Source organism: Lepisma saccharinum, chromosome 6, assembly GCF_977018435.1.
Source record: "Lepisma saccharinum chromosome 6, izLepSacc3.1, whole genome shotgun sequence".
NCBI lineage: Eukaryota > Metazoa > Arthropoda > Insecta > Zygentoma > Lepismatidae > Lepisma > Lepisma saccharinum.
Genome location: NC_139234.1, coordinates 44,801,075 through 44,826,470, shown reverse-complemented (window position 1 = coordinate 44,826,470; position 25,396 = coordinate 44,801,075). Strand labels below are relative to the sequence as shown.

Sequence of the window (25,396 nt, the reverse complement as noted above, 5' to 3'; positions counted from 1 at the left end):
GCACGCTATTCCCGAAAATCAGCCATTGCAAAAACGACGATCACACAAAACAGCTGTCATTCTAAACTCCGCCGAAATGTGTCCTGACCTGCTTCAGCGACGGCACTCGGCTTACGGACTCAGAAAGGTTCGCTCTATGCACTCCTAGTGGCAAAACGCGGTACTACAAAAGCTCTGCCCACCACAAAATTAGTTCAGTTTCTTTTGGGTATATCCACGTATCTCATCTCATATTATTTATTGCTTAATTTTGTATTTAATATGCATGATGACATATTTATGTTGTTATTAATTTATATTTTGTTATATTTTGCGAAAATGTTGTGCAAAATAAATTATGATCACATTATTGTTAACGTAAAACTATGATGTATAAATTTCTATATACATTTTGAGCATAGGAACGGAAAAGAAACAGGTTTCCCCACAAGAATCCTGCAAACTCTTCTTTCCTCTCCCATTCGTGCCATATGGCCTGCCCTCCTAAGTCTTCATGATTTAATCATTATTATAATATCTGAAGATTAATACAAATTATGTAGTTCTAAATTATGTAACCTTCTCCATTCACCTGTCCCCTCATCCCTTTTAGGTCCAAATATTTTTCCAATGATTTCATTTTCAAATACTGTTAAGTTATGTTCGTCTTTAAATGTAAGGGACCAAGTTTCGCATGCATATAATACTACTACAGGCAAAATTACTGTTTTATGTATTTTAACTTTTAGTTTCTTAGATATTATGCGAGAAGATAAAAGTTTATGAAGAGAAAAGTAACAGGCATTTTCTGAATTAAGCCTGCTTTTTATTTCCTCTTTAATATCATAGAAAATCACGAAAAAGGGTCATATCTTTCCATATCTATCCCTACAAAAAATTTTGGGCACAAAATTAGAATGTAATTACCTGAACTTAGTAATTCATTTGTTTTCGGATGGAGGAACCACAGCATGGTGTGTTTGGGAATATAAATCTGTAAAAGTTGCTGAAGGAACTCTTAGGAGCTTTGAGACCAAAGCAACCAGTGACATGAAAGATTGTGCATGTCACTAGGACTGAGCTGTTTTGCAATAGTGCATTGTGTTGCCTCCTTCTGATGGCTGCACATGCGCAGCATGTCTAGGAGTGGAGGGGGGTATTACTTCAGTGTGAAAACCCAGTGTCAGATGACACTTCAGCCTGAAAGCTCCTTTAGGCTATTGGGAAGGAAACAAATAGTGAGCCACTGTCTTGAATAATTACTGTAATTAACAACTATTATCCCGAAGCAAACAATGCCTTAAATATGGGTTGATCAACAATAGTGAGTTTCATGGCTAATTCTATAGCTGCTATAAGTAAAGAAGAATGTAAATATTTTAAAACTGGTTGCAGATCGATGGGCTGGTATTAATACTAATGTAAGAGCTAGAGAATGATTTATCTTAGAAAATTAAGGCTTGGCTGGACCTTTGGTCAACACCAGGGCAGCTGTTTTCACTTTCTCCTCTTGAAAAACCACTATGATATTCCAAAATCTGAAAAATTACATATGCTTATAATTCCTTTTAGAAGATTCACGTGAATAGTCATGTGATATGTTTTCACTGTTGTCTAGATATTATTAATAATTTAATTTACTTACATAGCCACAAAACTATTGTATGTTATTTTTTAGACGTTGGAATATTGTAGCAGTTTTTTGAAAGGAGAGGAAAATTCGAAAACTGCCCTGGTGTTAAGGAGTTTTAAAAATCTGAAGGAAGGATGCAGCGAAGAAGAACTTGTTAAACAAACTGTACAAACATTGCCTTTGAGAATACAGAGAGCTATAGTGGCAGCAAAGATAAAACAACTAGACGATTTAATAGATTACCCGAGGACTGAAGACATACTGAGTAGAACCCAGAACTCGTGGTACAAAGAAAGGAACGACAGAGAAGGGAGACCTTATGGGAAGAGACCTAAGTTTGGAAGACAGGAATTTGGTGTGAGGCATGTGGTAATAAACAACCCACAACGAGATAGAGAAAAAACAAACTCAGGTGGAAATGACAATAACTGTGAGAGGAATCACGAGTCTGCAGAAAAGAGAAGGACAGATAGAAGATATCGAAGCTCATGGAGAAATTACAGAGGTTGTAATAACTAGGGCTCGGATTTTTAGGTGCTAAAAATCAGAAAAATATTTATTTTTTATGTGCTCAAAATATGGAAAATATTTACACTTTATGTACTTAAACATCGAAAATATGCATTTTTATGTGTTAAAAATGTTGAAAATTTCTGCTTAAAACAGCTCTACTCACCAGATCCAATTAGCATGTTTTGCTGAAAAATGGTGAATTACAATACACCACAACTGTCATCTTCAAATTGTCCATTACAAAGGACTGACGATTGTCTCGAAACAGTGCCTCATACTGCGAAAATGTTCGTTCTACATCACATGAAGTCAACCTCGCATACTTAAGGCATGATATTTCACTCACACTTAAATATCCAATATTGTCTTCCTGTTCACCGTCCAATACATTCGAAATGTTACGCATCATTTTAAAGCCGGAATTTTTTGCCATGACATCTTGGAGTTTTCTGCGAAGCAATTGTGCGTTTGGTCCATTAAGTTTGTTGAGCTTGCTCTCCACTTCACGAACTTCTTTAACTGCTTCTGACAAAGGAATGTCCGTTGCTTCTAGTTTCTTGATTGTATTACATAGGAAACTCAAATTTGCAGAAATATAAGCCAGGTCATTTCTTAATGTAGAGTCACTCAACATACCTTGAAGAATTTCAATTGAAGAAGCATCATCTTTATTCAGTCCATTAACAACAGATGAAAATTCTTCAAAATTTTCTGCATAGTATGCAACAGCATTAAGCCATGTTCCCCACCGCGTAACTACAGGTGTGGGTGGCAACGGTGTTCGGGGATTTTCCTTTTTGAAGATTTCAATTCTTGTTGGCGATTTCACAAACACCTTTTTTCCATTCGAAACCAATTTATCTACATTAGGATATACATTTCTGATTTCTTCACATACCCTATGCAATCCATGAACAATGCACGTAACATGAGTCATTTTAGGATAACTGACTGCAAGACCTTCTGCTGCTTTCTTCATATATGCTGCAGCATCTGTGAGCAAAAGTAAAACATTGTCGAACTTCACCCCACTTGGCCACAATATCTGCATGGCTTCATTGAACAATCTAGCAATTGTAACATGATTTGTGGCACACAGTTCTTGGCACGTTAAAAGAAAAGATTTACTTGAAATTGTTTCATCATTTTTCAATAACCCCAACAACTACATTTCCCACTTTCCTACCACTTGAGTCTGTACTTTCATCTATGCTGACCCAGATTTTTTCATTCTCACAGATACCACGAATTTTCTGCATAGTTTCTTCGTAACACTTTGGGAGCTAACATTTCCTTAAAGTAGACTCATCTGGGGTGTCGATGTTTGTGTATTTGCCTAAAAAATTTCGCAGCTGAGGATGATTCACCTTATAAAGTGGTATGTCAGCAGAAACAAAAGCCATACACAAATCCGCACAATAACGAGAAAACTTGGATGGTTCTTGGGACGAACTTGGGATGGGGTCACCAATAAGGGATTGTTTGCTTTTCACACGCACAGCTGCAGCAATATGTTTACTGCCATTCAGATGTTGGGTTATCTGAGATCGCTGTTCTGCTGTTATGGCTTTTCCACAGGGCTGACAAAAGAGTAGCTTTCCATCAGTGGTAAATGTGTTCTTGAATTCTGCAACATATTGCTGCAAACAATAGCTTGGTGCAGATTTCACTTTCGGCATTTTCAAACACGCACACACTTACAGAAAACTTGCACCTTTCGAACGAAACACACTAGTGCTTCTCCCACGTAATACCACGCCAAGCAAATACTGTGGAACAATCTGTCCACTACTGAACGTTGAGCTTACGTTTTACCTCTCAGTATGGACAATTCGTTACATCTAGACTGGATACTGTTGCCAGGTCTTGCAGAAATTTTTCCCCCTCTAAGATGAGAAAATAAATACAGCGACTATAAAAAAAAAAACCTTTGATTTTTTTCTGGGAAATCTTAAAAAGATAAGAAAATTTAAGTAGACATGAAATGTTATGTGAAATTTTTGGGACAAAACATTCATTTTATGCATTTATGAACGAATATTAAGAAATATGTATTTACATAAAAAAAAATGGAAAATATGTGTTTTTATGTGAAATAAAATTTGATATATAGGCTCCAGTTACTATGATCGGAATTTGTAACTCACTTACAAGGTCATATCTACTCGCAGAAAAAATATTTATTTACCTAAAAATCCGAGCCCTAGTAATAACTTTAGACGATATGGCAGAGGAGGAAACCCAAGATGGAGAAATGAGCGACATGAAAGTCAATACCAGGGACATACCTTGAATGAAGAAGATGCAAGATGAAATGCACCATTGGAAGAAGAAAGAAATGCAGCAATAGAACTGAAGAGAAATTACTTTAATGACGAAAGAAGATTTCCAGAAAGATTGCAGGAAGAAGATTGCCGAAACCCACCAGATAGAACGGCAAACAGATGAAAATATAATAACATCATTAAACTGTAAATAGAAGTAATCTATATAAATATTTGTAAATTGAAGAAATTATAATTGATCAAAGAATCTAATATAGATAAAACAGAGATATTGTTCAAGGAAGAAATGATATGTTTAGAAGTTAAATAGAGGCCAAAAGATTATTCAGATAAGAGATTCACAAGCTCACTTGAAGACATCAGACAAGGATACGAATAAGATTAGTCATCACCGTAGAAAACGGAACGTAATAGGAACTGTTGATGGGAAAATGAATCTCCAAGGAATAAGTTTTACCAACGACTCAACCTTACTAAAAGACTGGACACGATCTACGTTAACGAAAGGAATGTGAGAAGACAATTAATGCAAATGATATGCTACATATTCCTATGAAAAGGAAATTATGAAGCGAAAAAAGATTAAAAAAGTGCATTAGAAATGAGAATCTTGTGTGTAAGACGAAGAGTAACATATGAGTTATAGAAATGAATAGTGAAAATGAAAAATAATTATAATGCATTTGTCAATGATACATGAGATGAAGATGATGCATGCAAGAATGTCCCCAATGTAGGGACAGAAGAAGCAAAAAATGTGCTATTGAAACGTAGGAATTCATTTTATTAACCTCTTAACTGGGTAATTTCCTCGTCGAAAGCCCAATCTGCCCTGGGAATTTTTGTTGATAAATTGATGAATTTCGTAAACCAATATTTTAGTTAATATTTCTGTGCTCCATGGCATACCATTTAGGTATTGTTTGTTTTTTTATTGGTCCTTGTTGTACTTTTTACAATATGCGAGATTTACAACTACAATATATCTCGGATTTCCTCAGCAGGAAAAACACGCCGTCGCTTCCGATTTGCCTGAGCCATTATTGCATATGCGATAGAACTGAACGTCGGGCTGTGTTCGTTGCTTCCCGCTAACTCTAACGGTTACAACAGTCTGGAAGTCACAGCCATCTGGTGAAACAAAGAAGAAAGTAATTTTAAGAAGTATCTCGTCATACACAACAGATATCAGCAGTAAGAACATGAGACCGTAGTATCCCGTCATGCCCATTATAAATCAGTAGAGCCAGAACGGAGTATTACGTCATACCCAGTTAAGAGGTTAACAGCATAGACCACCTTAATCTGTGTTCGTCATGTACAGAAAAAGACTGATATTTGTCGATAACGAAAGAGTTGAGAGTTACAGAAACTATAAAAACCGAGCAGCTCAGGAGAAACAAGAGAGTAAAGACGTGCCAGTTCCTGAAAAGAAAGCAAAGAAATAGAAGCCAAACGAAGATGATGCGAAGGCTAAATAGAGTCTGTGAAATGGAGAGCTGTGAAAACATAGGGAGTTTTGTGAATCCAATTGAAGCTTGATGAAGATCGAAGAATAGATGAAGGAAAGAAGAAATTTAGAAGGAAGATTTAAATATAGATGTACGTACGTGTAAATTAAGAAGAAGAAAAATTTCTCTATCTTCATATATTACGATGAAAAATGTTTATGGCCAACGGTGGAAATATTGTGTTATGTACCCATTAGGACCAAGTAATGTAAATAGTTTGCCAAAGAGGAATAGAGATGGCTGCACCAGGCATGCAAGATTAAGAATTAGCATAATATATGTGAATAACCTTATAAATAAGAACAAAGCAAATTGGAAAGATGAAAAACAATAGATTATATTATAAGACGACAAAGAATAAACATAAAAGAAATAAATTAATGTATATACTTCATAAATCAAACTAGTGATCATAGGTAAATTGATCATAAAATTAAAGAAGTCAAAGCACTGATACAAGTTTGTGTCTTTGAACAGATCTTGAATTTCTCTGATTTGATTTAGCTTTCCAATAGTGAAAATTTTGTTTACTCCAGTGGCAGAGCGTTCCAGTCAACGCCCCCACAACACTTTTGGTTGCACGTTTCAGCCGTGGCACCTACTTGGATGTGCGTGTCAATAGTTTGGCACCAAGTACACCCTACAGCGTAGATGGAATAACTTGGCAGTGACGTCATCTCCCACCTTCACCTCTCCTTCCAGAAGCCAAGGCTCAGAGCGGACGACAAGGTGACGTGCAAACCAATCGAAATCATTCTGAGAGGGGTGATGCAGGCGTGCAAACCCCCACACTGTTACATTAGTCTTGCGAAACAAACCGCAGCTATGAGTGAGTGATTGCAGGCTATTTTGTTTCTTTGTTAGTGAGGTTTTTTTTTGCTGGTTCTGTCATTGTTGTACAATGAGCAGTGGCGTAAAGAAAGGTAAGTCCTTGCACAGCGAACCAAGAGAAATAGTTTTCAATGTGTATATGAACTTTGATTGCGATGAAAACAAAACAACAGCTGTTCACAGAACGCCCGTGGTGACAGGTGTCAGTGAAAGATCTGTGTGGAGAATTTTGAAGGAGAAAGACAAAAGTGTTGCGAGTGCGAGCGGAAAACCTTTTTCAACGCCAGGCAAAAAACGACTGAATGCCCAGCAACGTGTAACAAATCTGGATTCTTTTGATGAAGCAGTCGTGCGCCGAACAATCCATGATTTATACACGAAAGGCATTGTTATCACTGTAGATAAACTGATGAAGGAACTGCAAGAAAATATTAATTTTAAGGGTTCACGTCGGTCGTTGCGTATGATCATAAGAAAATTAGGGTTCAGATTTAAAAAGCACAGCGTAGGCAGCAGGAAGCTACTACTTGAACGAAACAGCATTGTTGCTTTGCGGCGATCATTTGTGCGTGAAGTTAAAGAACTGTGCAGAGAGCAACCCCGCCGGTCTTTCATTTACATGGATGAAAGTTTTGTGAACACACACCACACTGTCCCCAAAGTTTGGCTGGATTCCAAAGATTCGTGGGGGTTAAAAGTGCCAACAGGAAAGGGTCCCAGGTTTATTATTGTGCATGCCGGTGGTGAAAATGGATTTGTGGAGGGGGCGAAGTTAGTGTTCCTTTCAAAAACAACTTCTGGGGACTATCATGGGGAGATGAACACTAACAATTTTATGTTGTGGTTCGAAGAACAGCTTCTTCCCAATCTGCCCCCAAACTCTGTTATTCTGTGTGACAATGCTCCGTACCACAACAAGTTAGTGGAAAAAATCCCAACATCAAACAGCAGGAAGGATGCAATGAAGTCGTGGCTGTCATCTCACAATATTCCGCATGCAGAAGGTTTGCTGAAAGCTGAATTACATGAAATAATTAAAATAAACAAGGTCACTTATAAGAAGTACGCCATGGACGAAATTGCAGCAAGCAACGGACACAAAGTGTTGAGAATTCCACCATACCACGCAGATCTCAATCCCATTGAACTCATTTGGGCTAACGTGAAAAATTATGTCGCCAGGAATAACATTACCTTCACAAAAAACAGCGTTCAGGAACTTATAGAAGAGGGTTTCCGACAGGTGACAAGTGAGGACTGGAAGAAAGCACTACAACACGCACAGAAATAGGAGGAATTTTACTGGGAGAAGGATGGACTTTTGGAAGAAAGAATCGAAAACATAACTGTGTATGTCGGCCACGACTCAGATTCAGACAGTGATGACAGTCTATCTTGCACAAGTGAAGAAGAGGAGGATGATGATGTGCTTCCCATTGCTGATTAAATGTACAACATTTTTGCACTTTCCTGTTTTGACTTGCTTTACGCAATAATATATAACATGATCTTTCAGCAATTGTTTAATTAATTAATGTTAATGTTACTATTATTATTTACTTATTTATTTATTATTATTATTATGACTATATCATCTAGCAGTGCTAACATTAAATTGAAGATTGATAGTTTGCACCGCAATCTTTACTGCTCCTACTTTTACTCATGCCATGATTCCATTCATAGCATTTGGCAACGCTGACTTAGCAGGGAGTGACGTTACTGCCAGGTTATTCCTTCCTGGCTGTAGGTTGGACATATTTAGTGTTGGCGCGTTCCAATTGCAGCCACAGGGGAGGAAATTAATATAATTCCCAAAGCCAAAGGGAAAAAGCTATAAGAAGGATAAAGTAATCCCCAAATCGTAGAAAAAGCGGAAATAGAAGGAAATTAAGAAGAAAGTCCATATCTAAAACATTTACGAAGAAGGAAGCCCCGATCCAGATTGTCCATTAAGAAGGAAGTCTAGATCCAGATTGTCCATTAAGAAGGAAGTCTAGATCCAGATCATCCAGATCCAGACTGTACATTAAGAAGGAAGTCCAGATCCAGATCTTCCACTAAGAAGGAAGTCCATATAGAAGAATATTCAAATAGAGAAAAGAAATAATAAAAAGCATATTGAGATGAAAATTGACTGAATGAAAATTACAGAAGATGTAGCTTATCATGTAAATATTCTGATTTCATGTATCCTGTGTTTGAATAATATATACTTTAAACGTCTCCCTTGGAAGGTATCCTGTCTGGTTCCGTTGTCTACAAAGAACCCTACCCTGTAGATATTCTAGCTGAGGTTTAAAATTAAAAATTTTATGCACCTTTGCACAAATGGAGGTAGCACCTTGACCTATTTTCTTCAAGCAAAATTTAGTTCAAAAGGGGAAGAGGAGGGGTTCTCATCCCTATAACCATCACCACTGGGGTAACTATGAGTAACATATCCCCAATTTGAACATACGACTCTTGCTTTCGTTGTGTGGTAGGAACACAATTTCAACATGGAGTCTGGTTACTTTAAAGCATTCAATAAATCTCTTCATCCCTCAGAAAAGGAAGAGAGGTGGGAGCAAAACCTACATCCTTCCCATGTACTTCTGGCTAACCCATTAGTACAACATGTATGCACCTCAACTTAAACTACACTACACTAACCTTGGTGGTGATGCTTCCAATTCTTGCAATTTATCTTCTATGTCCTTCTGCTGCTCAAGCAACTGATCCCATTCCTACAAAGGGGTACATGATGAATATTGCTTGAGAAGACATACATGTTTCAGGTAGAAATAAAATTAAAAATGTACCAGTCATGAAAGGGTGATATATCATACCATAGTGTTGTCAGCATATTAACAACTGAGACAAAGTCCAAGCACCTATAGTTCCAGACAAACTTCAAGAAAGATATCCCAATATACCTTACAATCTTAACAACGTGTGAAGAGCCACATGCCACCATATTTTCCTTTGATGTTGCCAATTCTTGTAAAGACACCCACATGGAACTGTGGTATGAAGATTGCGAGGAAGATACAACCTGACTTTCTTTAAGTTTGTCTGGATCTACATATTCCTTGTTTTACTGTAATTCCAAATTGTTGACCCTTCTTTAGAGATGCAACATAAAAACAACATGCAGAAAGGAAGAACCGCTTAAAACGTGTTGACAGTATGAAAACTGATCAAATGATCACATCAGTGGAATGGCCAGGAATTTCCTGCCACTGGTAGCTACTCAAGTTGTATACCTTTTAGCACATTTTAAGCAATTTTAACCTTTCTTACACACTTGATCTCCATCCCTGAAGAAGGATCGAGATCAATCCAAGAATTTGGAATTCCAAGACGAGGCACAAGTTGTGATTGTATGACGATTGCACCATAATTTCATTTTTGAGTGTAATTCGTAATTTGTTAGTATAATTAAAGTGTAAAAAAAACAGAAAAAGAAAGAACTTGAACTGTATACCCAAAGTAAATAATTCAATTTTGTTTGCAGACTTACTGCTAGATGGCAGAGAAATGCAAGTTGTTATCCAATGTTTCCATTTGTAGTACGCGAAATTGCCAACAAATGTATCTCATCCGTAATGCAAGAAAAATGGTAAGATTTTTGATTACAACATTTTTAATTGTTGAATATATGTGGCCATTAACGTGGATAGATGTAAACAGACACTATCATTGTACTACCTAAACTCTAATAACTTACTTTATCTATCCCATTATATCATTGATGTTACACTTACGGTAATGGTCATTGTGATATTTCATTCTGGCATATTGAATGGGGTCATTCCACGTCAAATCAACCAATTTTAAAAACAATTGGTTGCATGACCATTTTATAAAAATTCCATTTTTAGTACATATATTTGTACATGTTCCTAGATATCAAAACCAATGTTCAAAACAAAAATACTGTCTTTAGTTCTCCTGGGGCAGCCATATTTTCAACATGGCGCATGGCTTTTTTTGCTCATGTAGCAGTTTATGAAAACCTTAATATCTCAAAAACCATTAGAGCTAGAGACCTGAAACAAAATTAATTTTGTAGCTAATAAAGCATACTTTCTGTGATATTCAAGTATGTTTTGCTCAAAATTGCATCCTAAGTACGAAAATTATGGTGGAAATTTGGGTAACAATAGTTAAAAATTTGGAATTTTAAGCCCAATTTTTTTAATGAAGGGGTATAGCTTAAGGCTTGAATTTTTATTATGTATAGACCTACCTGCAGGGTGTCTGTAATTAAAATATCAGTGCTTACAAATGCACCCCTTTTTTTCAGCATGGACTCAAACATGGCCATTCATGGAATTTTGAGTTTTCAGGGTTAAATATGATGGGTCCTCTTGAAAAATTCTGAAATTTGGCACAAAGGAAGCCCTGCATGAACCTAAATTACAGTAAAAATCTCAACTTTTAGATTCAACTCGTTTTGGTCAATATGAGGTAACGTATGTGACCTAATTTGTGACGTTGCAAAGTAAGCTTAAGCTACATGTATACCTAGAAAAATGGAATATTTTCTTTTTATTTTTTAAAGGTAGGTTATAAAAGACTCAGAATATATACGAGGGTCACTATTTATATTTTGAGCCTTGGCAACACTGATTGAAGTTAGGCGCGATTTGACGTTTGCACAGAATCGTCTGGCATTATTGACCATAACGTACTTCAAATGTTTTGTCAATAGCTTCATTTGTGTTGTTTATGTTGCCTTGGAGATTGCGCGACAACAATAAAATGAAATTAACTCGTGAACATTTTCGTGCGATGATTTTTTACGATTTTCGACATGGATTATCAAGACAAGAGTGCATCGATCAACTTACTTCCACATTTAGCGATGAAGCCCCATCCTTTGCCACTGTGAAACGCCGGTATAACGAATTTAATCGTGGCCGCCATTCGCTCACCAACGAGATTCGCGAAGGTCGTCCAAAATCAGTTGTTGTTCAAGAAAACATTGATGCTGTGCAAAACCTAATACTGCTAGATCGTCATGTGACATACTGTGAGATTGAGGCAACCATAGGCATTAGTTCCACCAGCATATATAAAATATTACATGGATCATTTAGCTGTGAGAAAGGTATGTTCTCGTTGGATCCCACACAATTTGACAAAAACTCAAAAAGACGTTTGCGTCAATTGGTGCGAACAAATGCTCAATAAATACAATCATGGTGCTTCAAAAGACGTATATAAGATTGTAACAGGTGACGAATCATGGATATATGCATATGAGCCGGAACGTAAACAGCAGTCGACTGTATGAGTGTTTCAAGATTAACCCAATCCAACAAAAGTTGTTTGCGCTCGAAGCACATCGAAACAAATGGTCGCCTGTTTTTTCGGGAAAACTGGTCATGTGGCAACTGTGCCTTTAGAGGAACGTAGAACGGTCAACTCTGAATGGTACACAACAATTTGTTTGCCAGAGGTCTTCGGTCAAATACGGAAAACAAACAAATGCCGTCGGATCATTCATCATCAAGACAATGCCAGCTGTCACACATCTCGTCTAACAACCGACTTTATGAACAGTCAAAAAATCGAATTGATGGGTCATCCACTGTACAGTCCTGATTTGGCACCCAATGACTTCTTCTTGTTTCCGAATGTCAAGAATAAATTGCGTGGACAATGATTTTCGTCGGCGGAAGATGCCGTTGATGCGTTCAAAAACCATATTATGGAGGTGTCTCAAGAAGATTGGAAAAACTGCTTTGACAAATGGTTCGTACGAATGCAAAAGTGTATTGACCATAAAGGAGAATACTTCGAAAAACAATAAAGCAGTTTTCAATGCCAAATTCCTGTTTTTTCATTGTTAGGCTCAAAATATAAATAGTGACCCTCGTAGTAACTTAAGATTTTAATACTTGACTTACCAGAAATTAAAATTACAAGGTATGACAATTGAAGATCTGCAAAAACTCTTTGCAAGGGTTTGATTTATTTGGTACCCACATCAAGTTTGTTGTCAGCTCCAGTTTCCTACTGATTCCCTTTGTCAAATCATGCAGAAACCCTTGTTCATTCACTAACTTTCTACTCTCACTAAATGATCAAAAACCTCCAGTTCATCACGTATATTTTCTCTTGACCAAGTGGTAATGAACTGATGATTCTAACCTTTCCCCCCATTATTATTTGCTAATTTACATTTTTCTTTCTAAAATTTCAATTACATGATTGGTCTGTCCACACAGAACACTTGCACACTTGCCTTCTTTTCCTTCAGCTCTAATACTTGCTGCAACACAATTTACCAGTTTCCTTTGCACTCCTTGTATGATGCGAATAGTTTGTGAGAAAGAGCACTTTAGAATTTTTCTGCAATCAGCCTCCTCTGTTTTGAAATAGGAGATACTTCGAAAACAGAACAGACTTCATCCATTTCCTTCAGTGTTCCTTGGGGTGGCACAAAGGCATCATTTCCATTCTGGCTTTTATGTGTCACTTTCTCCAAAGATGAAAATTTCACTAACATAGTGGGCATATTGATTTACCTGGTATACTGTAAGACTTACTTGACACTTTTTTGGTTTTGCCATGTGATGAAATTTGTTTGATTGATTGGTTTAAAATTTTTGGGGCATCATTTTGCACCCTTCATTTCATATGGGGAAATATCCCTTGATCTAATTTCAACAATTCACTTACTTGCCTATTTCTGTGAATTGTATTTTAGAAGATCACAGTGTACTTAACCAAATAAAAAAAATTATTTAAGGTCTTTTTTGATTTGCATATTGTCTCTAAGTCATCCATCTGTAACCTTGACCTAAGAAGTGTTTTGTCATTTTCACTAAGTTGTTTAAGATTGATTGCATCTTTGGCTACTTTACCAAAAGTGTCTTTGTGACAGTTCCCTCCAGTTAAAAATCCTACAGAACACTCCTTTTCCAGTGACAAATAGCAAACATTCACAAGTCACTACCTCTCAGCACATTAGGCAAAGGAGGAATGACGGCACAGATTATTCATGCACATATCAACTCCAGACTTGCCTCAAATCCTACTAACCCACCTTTAAAAAAGAAAATATTCCATTTTTCTATACATGTAGCTTAACCTTACTTTGCAACGTCACAAATTAGGTCACATACGTTACCTCATATTGTCCAAAATGAGTTGAATCTAAAAGTTGAGATTTTTAATGTAAGTTAGGTTCATGCAGGGCTTCCTTTGCACCAAATTTCAGAGTTTTTCAAGAGGACCCATTTGAGATATTTAACCCCGAAAACTGTCAAAATTCCATGAACGACCATGTTTGAGCCCATGCTGTAAAAAAGAGGTGTATTTGTAAGCACTGATATTTTAATTACAGACACCCTGCAGGTAGGTCTATCCATAAAAAAAATCAAGCCTTACTAAAACCCCGCATTAAAAAAATCAGGCTTAAAATTCCAAATTTTTAACTATTGTTACCCAAATTTCCACCATAATTCACCATAATTTTCATACTTAGAATGCAATTTTAAGCAAAATATACTTGAATATCACAGAAAGTACGCTTTATTAGATACAAAATTAATTTTGTTTCAGGTCTCTAGCTCTAATGGTTTTTGAGATATTAAGGTTTCCATAAACTGCTACATGAGCAAAAAAAGCCATGTGCCATGTTGGAAAGATGGCTGCCACGTGGAAACTAAAGACAATATATTTTTTGAACATTGGTTTTGATATCTAGAAACATGTACAAATGTATGTACTAAAAATGAAATTTTTATAAAATGGTCACGCAACCACCATTGGATGGTTTGGTATGGAATGACCCATAGGCTTTTTTCAGCAACCAAAGCAGTTGCGCAGTAAACTTGAAATTTATAATTGCTTCGAGAGTATTTCAGTGATCACTGTTGCATTTCATATCATATTCACGTTGCGTTTAAACTGCATACAGCAACGTCACGTGACATAATTTTTATGTGATCTGCGTCAAGAAATCAAGACACAGGAAATACACGTTACAGAGTCTATGGAGTGAATAATAATTTGAAAATTTACATGACCTTTTGTGTAATCCAAAAGATGTAAAATCTTATTATTGTTTGAAATTATAGATGTAATTATTGTGGGGTGTAACATACATCATGTTCTTCAAAGAACATTAAAGTGCAAGGCAATGTATAAGAACACATTCTTCACGATTAGCATTATGTAATCCTAAGAGTGCAGTTTAAGAAATCATGCACCGTTAAGATTATTGATTTTTACACAAGGGTACACGTGATAAAAACTTGTGTGTTTTGTCACGTAATTTGAAAAGGAAGATAATATTCCAAAAGCGTATAGAACATTATGCTGTAAGATTAGAATTTAAATTGGTTCAAAATAAATCAGTGGTCTGCACATATGCATTACATTTCTCCCCAGTAAACAATGGATCACGTTCAGTGGGGGAAATGCCTGGGTGTATATTGGATAGACGGGTATGTCAGTTACATTATTTTGATTTAAAGCTATACTCCGAAATGTCCACTCATTAAAAATTTGCTTCAGAGCTTGAATCTATAGGATTCCCAGCAAAGTGAGAGAAAAAAAGGGGAGAAATGTGTTGTTAACATGAATTTGTTCCTATGTCCGAATGTTCCCTATGTTGGAATTAATTGGTACTAAGGGTGCATATGCAGATTACATTGCATATTTTTTTAGTATAGGGTGATCATTATATATCGTGACCACATTATATTCTTTTTTAATTTGTAATGACCTTACAAGGGGCATACTTTTCTTTTTGTTTGCACGAAAATAGCACTGTGAAACTCCAAGAATAGATGCCAGTGCCACCGAATTGTTCTTATGTGAAATTTGGGTTTGAACTTGGAAATTTAGGTGATTTGATGGTTGAAAATGGAAATTTCATGTAACTTTCAGAATTGGGAATCCACGCCCTGGGTGGACCATGTAATAATTTCGTAAGACATTTCAGTGTTATTATGGTCAAAATCTCAAATTTGACCTGGCAAGTTTGGAATTATTAAAGAAAATTAAAATTTCCATACTGTCACCTGTGAAAGTTAATACATAATATAGAAACTACACAACATAAAAAGGAAGATTCTGGACAATTATGTGTACTTCAATTACTTACGAGGGAGCCATGATCACAAATTTTCAGTAGAAACCTACAATATTACAGTAGGTGAAATTTTGACGATTCCAAGCAAAAAAAGTTATGTAACATGGGTCTGATTCATAATGGGTGCCAAGAGATCATATGTGTACTTGGTAGGAGTTACCAGGCGTAAGATGTGGTGTTGTACGAAGCCTTTGGTGTGATGTATGGCAGCCCTAGAGCAGTTGTTCAGAACAGGTAGGCAGTGAGATGCAGTTGACTGTTGTCAGTAATCATGCAAATGAAACATCTTCAACAACGCAGAATATGTGGACAAGGTGTCTGTGTATGGATACTGCAATAGGAGTGCTAGTGAAGCTGCACTGAATCAAGCAGTGGATACAAATTTGTTTCAAACATTGTGAGCTCTGGGTACCCTTCCTGACGTGCATGTGTCATTGGTACTTGCAACTACACAAAATGCTGATGAACATTTTGGCCATGGTACAGAGGTGCCTGACTACTAGCATGTGATGTGTGTGCACGTATGGTTTCATAAAATTGCATATAGAACACACTGCATGCAGATGTCTTGTTACCATATCACGTGCAGAGTGTAAAACATATTCTTCCAGGGGACAGCAAGAGGCATCTGTCGTTTTGTCAATGGTTGAATAATATGGGGGTAGTACTGCCACTCACACTTTCAACACATGAGGTTACATCACAGGGAATGGAATTCACAATACAAGAAACAGGCATCTGAGGCCACAGGAACCCACGTGGAACTGTGGAAAAGCAATCTCAAAGCACTGTTCTCTGTAAACATGTGGCATTGCACAACTGATGAGTTGCTGATTGGCCTTATTTTTTAGATGCACTTGTGACAGGACAAACATGCCTACACCTACTGCAACATGGCCTATCACATCAGCTTGAAGATGTACCCTAGACGACAAGGCATCCAGCACACCATTATACAGGCATAGTGGTCCAATATCTCAATTGCAGGTTTCCTAACCAGTAGCAGCCTCACTCTCTTGCCAGCACTGTCCCTTGACTTGATGGCCTTGAAGTTCTGTTTATGAAGCTCGGGTGTACTGCGCAAACGTGAATACACATGATGAACTGATTGCTTGCATCACAGATGCCTTTACGAACATCAGAGAGCATTGGGATGGTCTACGCAGAGCAACAAGGCATGATTTGATTTGCATTCACAAGTGCATTGATCTACATGGTGGCAATTTTTAAGACTTGTCACAAACAAAGGTTTTGGGCTATTTGCCCTCTCAGTTCCACTTACCTTACTCATGGTACATTATGAACGGGTCATTCCATGCCAAATCAACCGGTACACAATTAATTTTGAACCTTCACCTTTTAGATTATTATGATTTTTGGGTTATGGAATGTGCTCATAGAGACTATGAAAACTGCAATTTTTCAGAATTTTTGGACGTACCGTTTTCCCAGAATTTAAGTTTGAAAATTTTAAAAAAAAAATTCACCATCCTGGTTCACAATAATGCAAATATCTCGGTACCTGTTTCAGCTAGAAACTACACAACATAAAAAGGAAGATTCTGGACAATTATGTGTACTTCAATTACTTACGAGGGAGCCATGATCACAAATTTAAAGGACTTTCCTACGATATGTAACATGACCATATCCAGAAGAAAACAAAACTTCACTTCTTTTTTTTAAAAAAAATATTTTTCGAAAATCTCAAAAATACCATTTTTTTACATTTTTAAAAACATATATATATATATTAAAGAATGACCTTTTATTATCTCATTCTACTTGTTTAAACCAGAGACTTCAATACCTTATTTAGTTATGTTGTGCTAAAAAAAATAGTTGCTTACATGTTTTAAACTACCTACATTAATAATTAATTACATTTAGATGCACTTGGTTCAGGATGATATGGGTAGTTTCTTCGTCAGGTAAAATTGTTTTAAAAGTTTCTCTAAACTGTGTGTTCCAGTCTTTGAGCCAAAAGTTGTGATGACATCTGACTTTCAGCTGTACTTAGAGAGTAGGAATGCCCAGTAGGAGTGACAGGTTCTACTTGAATAAGCACTGTACTTGCTGAAATAATCTGTATGTCTGGGACAACTTGGTAGTTAAAAGAAGGTGATGGTTCATTTGGGTGTAGGAAGGTAACTTTCAGGTTGGTTATGTCCTCATGTGTCGCAATAATATATGCTACCCACCATGCATCATCATCATATTCAACAGTGATGTAGTCTGAACTTAATTTTGGTGCTGCACAAGATCTCTGGAGAAAAGCACTCTCAGACACAATGTGTATTTCTTCCTTTCATCCACGAACAATATCATTTGAAACAAGTTTACATCCTACTTCACTATCTGATCTGGGAATATAACAATGTAATTTCTAAGTTCCTATAACTTGTTTGGCATGAAGTCATGAGTTTTTAGCTCCAGTAGTAACTGACAGAAATCTTCCACAAATTCTTCAACGTCTTACACCAGTCTCCATTGTACATAGATTAACTGTTAGCCCCTGTTTGTATGATCTTTTCAACAAATGATTCTTGAAAGTAAGTAACTAAAGTGTCTCTAAATTCATCTACTCCAGGGCATTCTGCACAACAATTTGTGAAGCACTCTGTTCGAGGAGGATTGCACATGATCTTGGATAAACACTTTTGTAGGTCTTCAGGAAACCTTTATCGGTTTTAATGCGATTTTTTCAAAAATCATTAATTTCACATTTTGATGTGTCACACACACGCACACTGTATGAGTCCCACTCTTACCAGCCAAAATGCAATTTTTGGGCTCAGTTCACAGAATTTTGAAAAGCCTATTTGTTGTTTGGATATTATGATTTGAAGTGTTGATAAATTTAATTTAAATTAGATAAAATGAGCCTTTTCTGAACATGTATTTTTGAAGGACCTTCACGCACGGAAACTACATCTGATTTTTCTGGCATGATTCTACCTTACTTCATCATCATTGTAGATTTCCTTAACCAATAAAACCATATCTTCATCAAGTGTCCTTCCAGGTTTCCGGTCAGGAGAGGAGAGTACACAATTTGAGGAAACCAGTTGTTTCACTCGACGTGACATGTAATCTGTAACACCGTTCTAGGCCAACTTTTAGGTAAAACTGAAAGGACAGTTAATTTTTCACTTCAGGAAATTGTTCCATTAAACTTCTCCTTCAACTGCTCTAACATTTCTTTTTCGTCATCCGACTCCTGATCTGCTACTTCTAGTTCTGTATAGGGATTAATTATGTCTCAAGACTTTGCTTAACTTTCTCCAGTTTGGATTTTGTGTAAACTGTTGAGTGAGAAACATTTTTCTTAACAACAGGTGACTTGCCTAAGTAAGAAAGAGATTTGTCTAACAGCTCAAGAGAAGCGTTTTGGTCAATGAAGCCAGGGTGCTCACTGCTGGGGCCTGCCATTTCATTTTATCAACAAATGTTTCTTTAGTTTTAATTACAGACAATTTCTTTCTGCAATTATCACATATTTTCATTCCTGATTTTATATGGAAACCTAAAGAACACATCCATGTGGTAACATTTCTAAAATATTTAACATCAGTTCTGTGATATTCTTCTGGAAAAAGAGTACAGCATTTTGTAGCATGCAATGACTATTCCTTTCCTTTCTTACCATTCATTGTGAAGCAAAATATTTAACACAAATATTTTCAGTCAATTTTGACACGTTCTTTTAACTAAAGAACATTATTTAAACCAAACACAAACAAGATGTTCACATGAGGACTCCCAGCATTCACTTGATGCCTGCTCATTCGTTATTAAAAAAAATCCAAGTCCACTTTTCACTAAGGAAAAGAAGTTATATGCGTATTTCACTTCTTACCAATAAGTTATTTCAAGGAAATAATACCATCTTACAATTAAGATTGACAACCACACAAAGCAAAAAAACTAGACAAAACACAGTCCATAATTACCATGGCAATAAGTATTACAAGGCATATACGTACAAGTCAATCACCATCCTGTGACATTATCAGTGATAGGTCTAAATATTAAATAACACAAGAATCACATACTAAATTACAGACATTAAGATCACTAAATATTTCTGCAAATTGGGAAGAACAATACACATGTGGTTAACAAAAAAGGAAATTAACAATAAATATTTGTATAAGGGGAAAGGATGTGTCAACTTTCGCTATATTATAGTCACAAAAAAGTGCAATAGATCCAATCTCCAGGAAACACAATTTCACTAACACACAAGTAATCAATCAATTTACACAAATGTTATGTTACTAGAATATTTCCATAAAACAAATTAAAACAACAGTAAGTTAATGACATCTTGTAAGAAGCTTGTTGCTTGTTCCAAAGCTGAAGCACAACTGTGGCTCATGGACAAGAGAAGCATGGCCCAGCAGGAAGAACATGGCCTTGCAGGTTCCGACACACATCTTATGCCACCTACTGCACATTTTGTCTTCTGTTATTGCTTGGAAATGAACTTGGAACTGTAATTTGGAGGTTTGATACCTTAATAACTTTTAGGTGACATATTAAAGGGATGACTCGAGTTTTTCCCCATTTTTTCTAAAAAAGAAACGTTATGATCTTTTCTTTTTTACTAAGATCTCATGATTGTCCCATCCTGAAATTTTGAACATATGCTAATAAAAGGTTCTTCTTTAATATACACATTTTTAAAAATTTTCAAAAATTGTGTTTTTGAGATTTTCACAAATCCCTCTAAACTAGCATTAAAAAGAGACCAAGATGAACTTTCTAGCTGAAACAGGTACCGAGATATTTGCATTATTGTGAACCAGGATGGTGGAAAATTTCATTTTTTTTTTAATTTTCAAAATTAAATTCTGGGAAAACTGTATGGCCAAAAATTCTGAAAAATTGCAGTTTTCATATAGTCTCTATGGGTACATTCCAACAACAAAAAATCATTTAAATCTGAGATGACAAGGTAAAACCCCCGGTTGATTTGGCATCGAATGATCCAAACCAAACAATGTTCATTAACCATTTTTGCTGTGAATCATCAATACTGTACTTTCAGCTACATGAATAATGCTCATTCTACCTGAAACACCCTGCAGAACAACAAAATTTCATTTCATGTACTCAGTTTGCATCCAAAATGAGACTACCTCTTGTATCTTCCTTGCATTTAACCTATTTACACAAGTACACTAATATAAACTTAATAGAGTGGATGAAAAACTTTAAGAATGTCATAAAATGTACATACCCTGCAGGCATTGCTCAAATCTCGTGACTTTGATCTCAACACAAATTCTTGTGTAATGTCTCGTGTGCCTTTACTATCACACTGTTCCTTGTACTGCTTATTCAATTCATCAACTTTATCCTTCATTAACAACATCTGCAAGCAAAAAAACATTTAAAAATATTAAATATACAAATTAGTTTAATATAGTCCTGTTTAATGCAAGTACTATTATCAATATATAAACTTCTTGTAACAAATAAATAATGAATGTCAAATTTAAGCATAAATGGTGATGCACAGTGTTTTAAAGAAAATAACATTTCTTGGCATGTTGAATGATTATTATTCCAATATTTCGCCAAGGTCAAATGGCTTTGTCAGGGATGCAAAACAGGAGTACTTATATGTAGAGCTGGTGGAAATAAAAAATGTAAACACAGCTACCAACCCGCCATGTTTTAACATGTAATCCCTTACATGTAGCACTAAAACCTTTTAACTTTCTATGAACACCTATTTTTATATTGTTCTTATAATTTAATTCTACCCTCTCCACATGTAAGTATACTTTTGTACCCCTGATGAAGCCAGGTGACCCTGGTGAAATACTGGAATAATCATTTGATGTGCCAAGGTAGGTAAGTTTCTTTTGGTATTGCAATAGGCATGTGGCATGAGCAAAGATTTCATTAAAAAACATTGTCATAAACCGAATTAAAGGATTTAATATTGTTAGTGACTGAATGAAATTACTCAAACAAGATTTTAATTTTGCAAACATTTGTGTTACGTCCAACAGAATGAAAATTAGGATAAAATGAGTCCATGAATTTACTAAAATGGAATAATATTTGAATTCCGACTGCATATTAATTTTAAAAAAGAAGGCAAATTTATTGGATTTTATTGAAAGAAATAAAAACATTGAAAAACTAATATGTATTTCTAAAATTTTTAAAAGACTTGTTTGATTGTTGTAAGAATCTCTCAATTATCAAACACTAAAAACTAATAGAAAATAGGCTATATAGTGAGGTTGGCTACACTGATGCAAACAAATATCAGGTATAATTCTTTGATAACTTTCCAAATTTAAGGACTAAACATTTCTACACTACACAAATTTTCCCCTTTGTTTGAGGGATTGCTGCATGTTTTTTGGTGATGAAAAATCTGCGTAGACCTATGAAATGCCGAAAAGGCAAATATAGAACAGTTCTACCAATTAAAAATTACTGCCAAACCACTACAAAATAGCAAACATTTTATTAAAAACTTCAAACTCTTTAACCAATTTGCAAACAATGGAAGTAAGACTACAGGAAGATTCGTAGAAAGTGGTGCAGGAACTGGATGAACCGTATATCCACCTCTATCTGCAGCAATTGCACATGCTGGAGCATCTGTAGACCTATCAATCTTCTTCACCTAGCTGGGGTACCCTCTATTCTAAGAGCAGTAAACTTCATTACAACAGTAATTAATATACCTGTGTTTAATGACTTCAAATTTTCCATTTATCAACACCAATGCCAATTCTTACATGATATTTCAAATAATGTTTGTGCACAATAAAACTAAAAACATTCAGGAAGATGGAAATCAGCTCCACATATCTTATGACTTCTTTCTCATTGTAACAATTGACACACTGTTGTGCCAAGTGTTTCATCGTTTCAGAAACTGAGATATGCATGGGAAATGGGTCAAATTCTATCCAGCAGCGTTACGGGTGTTCACAACAATGCAAGTATAGCGGGTGGTCCAAAAGTCCCGGAACAGTCAAATATCGTGAGAAATACACATCGAATCGGAAAATGAAAAAAATAGTGTATAATAAGTGAAAGAAAGCTATTCAATGATATCACACTTGATTCCCCACCCCCTGGGGGTGGGGTGGGCAGCAACTGCGAAATTTGAAATGGGAACCCCCATTTTGTATTCTAGAATCGGATTCTACGTAAGAAAATAACTGGGTTTCGGCACTACATTTCGTATAACCCAGGAACAACGACGTGGACGTAGTAGTATTTTCTTCCCATCGGGGTGCTTGTTTTAGGTGAGTCCCCTCACCTCTCACCATTGGAGTGCTTGTTGTAGGTGAGTCCCCTCACCTCTCACCATTGGAATGCTTGTTGTAGGTGAGTCCCCTTGCCTCTCACCATCAGAGTGCTTGTTGTAGGTGAGTCCCCTCGCCTCTCACAATTCGGTGTTCTCACCAACCTCAATTCATTTCCTAATCAAATTGGTATCCCCCTTTTTCTTGGCACAGTCCCAACCAAAGATACACACCATTGGAAACACTCTGTAACATCTCCAGACTAATTGCATTTGACACTGTACGAATTCTGTCTTTCAATTCCTCGATATCATTGGGTTTGGTTTCAAAATTTTTCGTTTCAAGTATACCCAGTAGAAGAAATCAAGAGGTGTCAAATCGGGTGACCTCGGTGGCCACTCTATGATGCCCCTTCTACCAATCCACCTGTCAGGGAAAACGTTGTTCAGCACATTGCGAACAATTAAAGCAAAATGAACTTGAGCTCCATCTTGTTGATACCAAACATTCGCGAATGCATCCCCAACGATAGTTTGTATTTCACGTATTATCTCATTGGTCAACAAATTTACGTACTTTTCAGATGTCAAATTGCCACCAATGTAGTATGGCCCGATAATACGATTATATAATACGAAATGCATTAGAACTTCCAAAGATTTCTCGTCATTTGTAGCAGTTTTAGGTCTTCCACATCGTGGTTCATCCCTGACTCTTCCAGTTCTTTCGAAGCGATCAACAGTTCAATAAACAGTAGATTTTGAAAGAGGTGCACGATTCGGGAACGTATCGTTGAATAAATGATCAACGTCTCCCTATGATCGTTCCCAATTACCAAACCCCCGCATCATGAGAACTGTTATCCTTTACCTCTCTGACAATGCCATTGTTTACAGAATACGAACAGTAATGGATTTTCTATTCTTTCGTAGACCTATTAATACTCCTGTACGATTCCCCCCCTCCCTTTCGTGAGTTGCAAAGAATGCACACAGGGTTACTGAAACTAAAGTTGACCGCCCACTTTCACATTCTGTAAGATCTCACCTCTTACACAACGATCACCTTACGCACGCGACCTTCACCGTGGTAGATTACAGGCAGCTCCTCACGCCGAACCGACCTGGTGGCACGATGAGTAAGCCCCACTGTGTGTGTATCGTTGTTGGTTGGTAACTGTTCACGCAGCGAACTGCCAACGCACGTCAAGGTAATGGCATGCCCACATAGTCGCCAGATGGCAGACCAGTCACCTTCAAGCGGCCCTATGGGAGCACGGAAGAAAAACAAATCTGGCCGTGACGTAAACAATGCCTTTCAACTTTCGACGTTGGGAACGGAGAAAAGGCGGTGGTGAGTGGGTAATTAAGTTCCGGTCACCACAGAGGCGAGGGGACTCACCTAAAACAAGCACCCCGATGGGAACAAAATACTACTACGTCCACGTCGTTGTTCCGGAGTTACACGAAATGTAGTACAGAAACCCGGTTATTTTCTTACATAGAATCCGATTCTACAATACAAAATGGGGTTTTCCATTTCAAATTTCACAGTTGGCCCCCACCCCACCCCCAGGGGTGATATCATTGAATAGCTTTTACTTATTAAACAGGTATTTTTTCGTTTTCCGATTCAATGTGTATTGCTCATGATATTTGACCGTTCCGGGACTTTTGGACCACCCGGTATATTTTGAACACAAGTAAATGACAAATATTTTAATAAGTTCCTAACATGTGCAGTATTTCAACAAATCACATATGCAAGTGCACTTTCCAATACAATATTCTTGTTAACTTAAAACATAGAATGATACTACGAACTCAAAACACATGATGTAAAATTACTTACTCTGTGTTGATTGGTCTTAAGCTTATCTTGCAAAGCAATAACAGCTTTCCAATGTTGTACTTGCTTCTCCTTTACATTCTTTTCTTGCAACCTAAAAAGAAAGAAAATTAATAGTAAATACAAGTAATCGAATGTTCACAGTGCTGTATATGTGTAACCTGTTGCAAGGCAAGTTGAGACAACTCGGTTACCTGTTCTTGTCTGCTAATATGACTCTACCCCCATCCCCATCTTATCAAAACCACAGCAAGTACCACATCTTGTTTCTCTTAGATAAAGCAGCCTGTCTTTTCTGGATATTGTCACTGCCCACCCAGTGGCATATCTATATGGGAGACAAATCAACAGAAATATCCACCCATACCATCTTTCACCTGTCTTGTTTAATGGCGAAAAGTTCAACATACTTG

The 25,396-nt window shown here is 36.6% G+C and overlaps 1 protein-coding gene across 2 annotated transcripts in view; it reads right to left on the bottom strand.

Annotated features, from left to right (window-relative positions):
- Su(var)3-3 (lysine-specific histone demethylase Su(var)3-3) overlaps nt 1-25,396 on the bottom strand; it is a 786,450-nt gene that overhangs the window by 571,235 nt on the left and 189,819 nt on the right. For both annotated transcript variants that reach the window (XM_083123844.1, XM_083123845.1), the window contains 3 exons: nt 24,987-25,077; nt 21,095-21,229; nt 9,408-9,481 (listed from right to left, as the gene is read on the bottom strand). In XM_083123844.1, the coding sequence (XP_082979970.1) occupies nt 9,408-9,481; nt 21,095-21,229; nt 24,987-25,077 (300 nt within the window). The remainder of the gene's footprint in view (nt 1-9,407; nt 9,482-21,094; nt 21,230-24,986; nt 25,078-25,396) is intronic.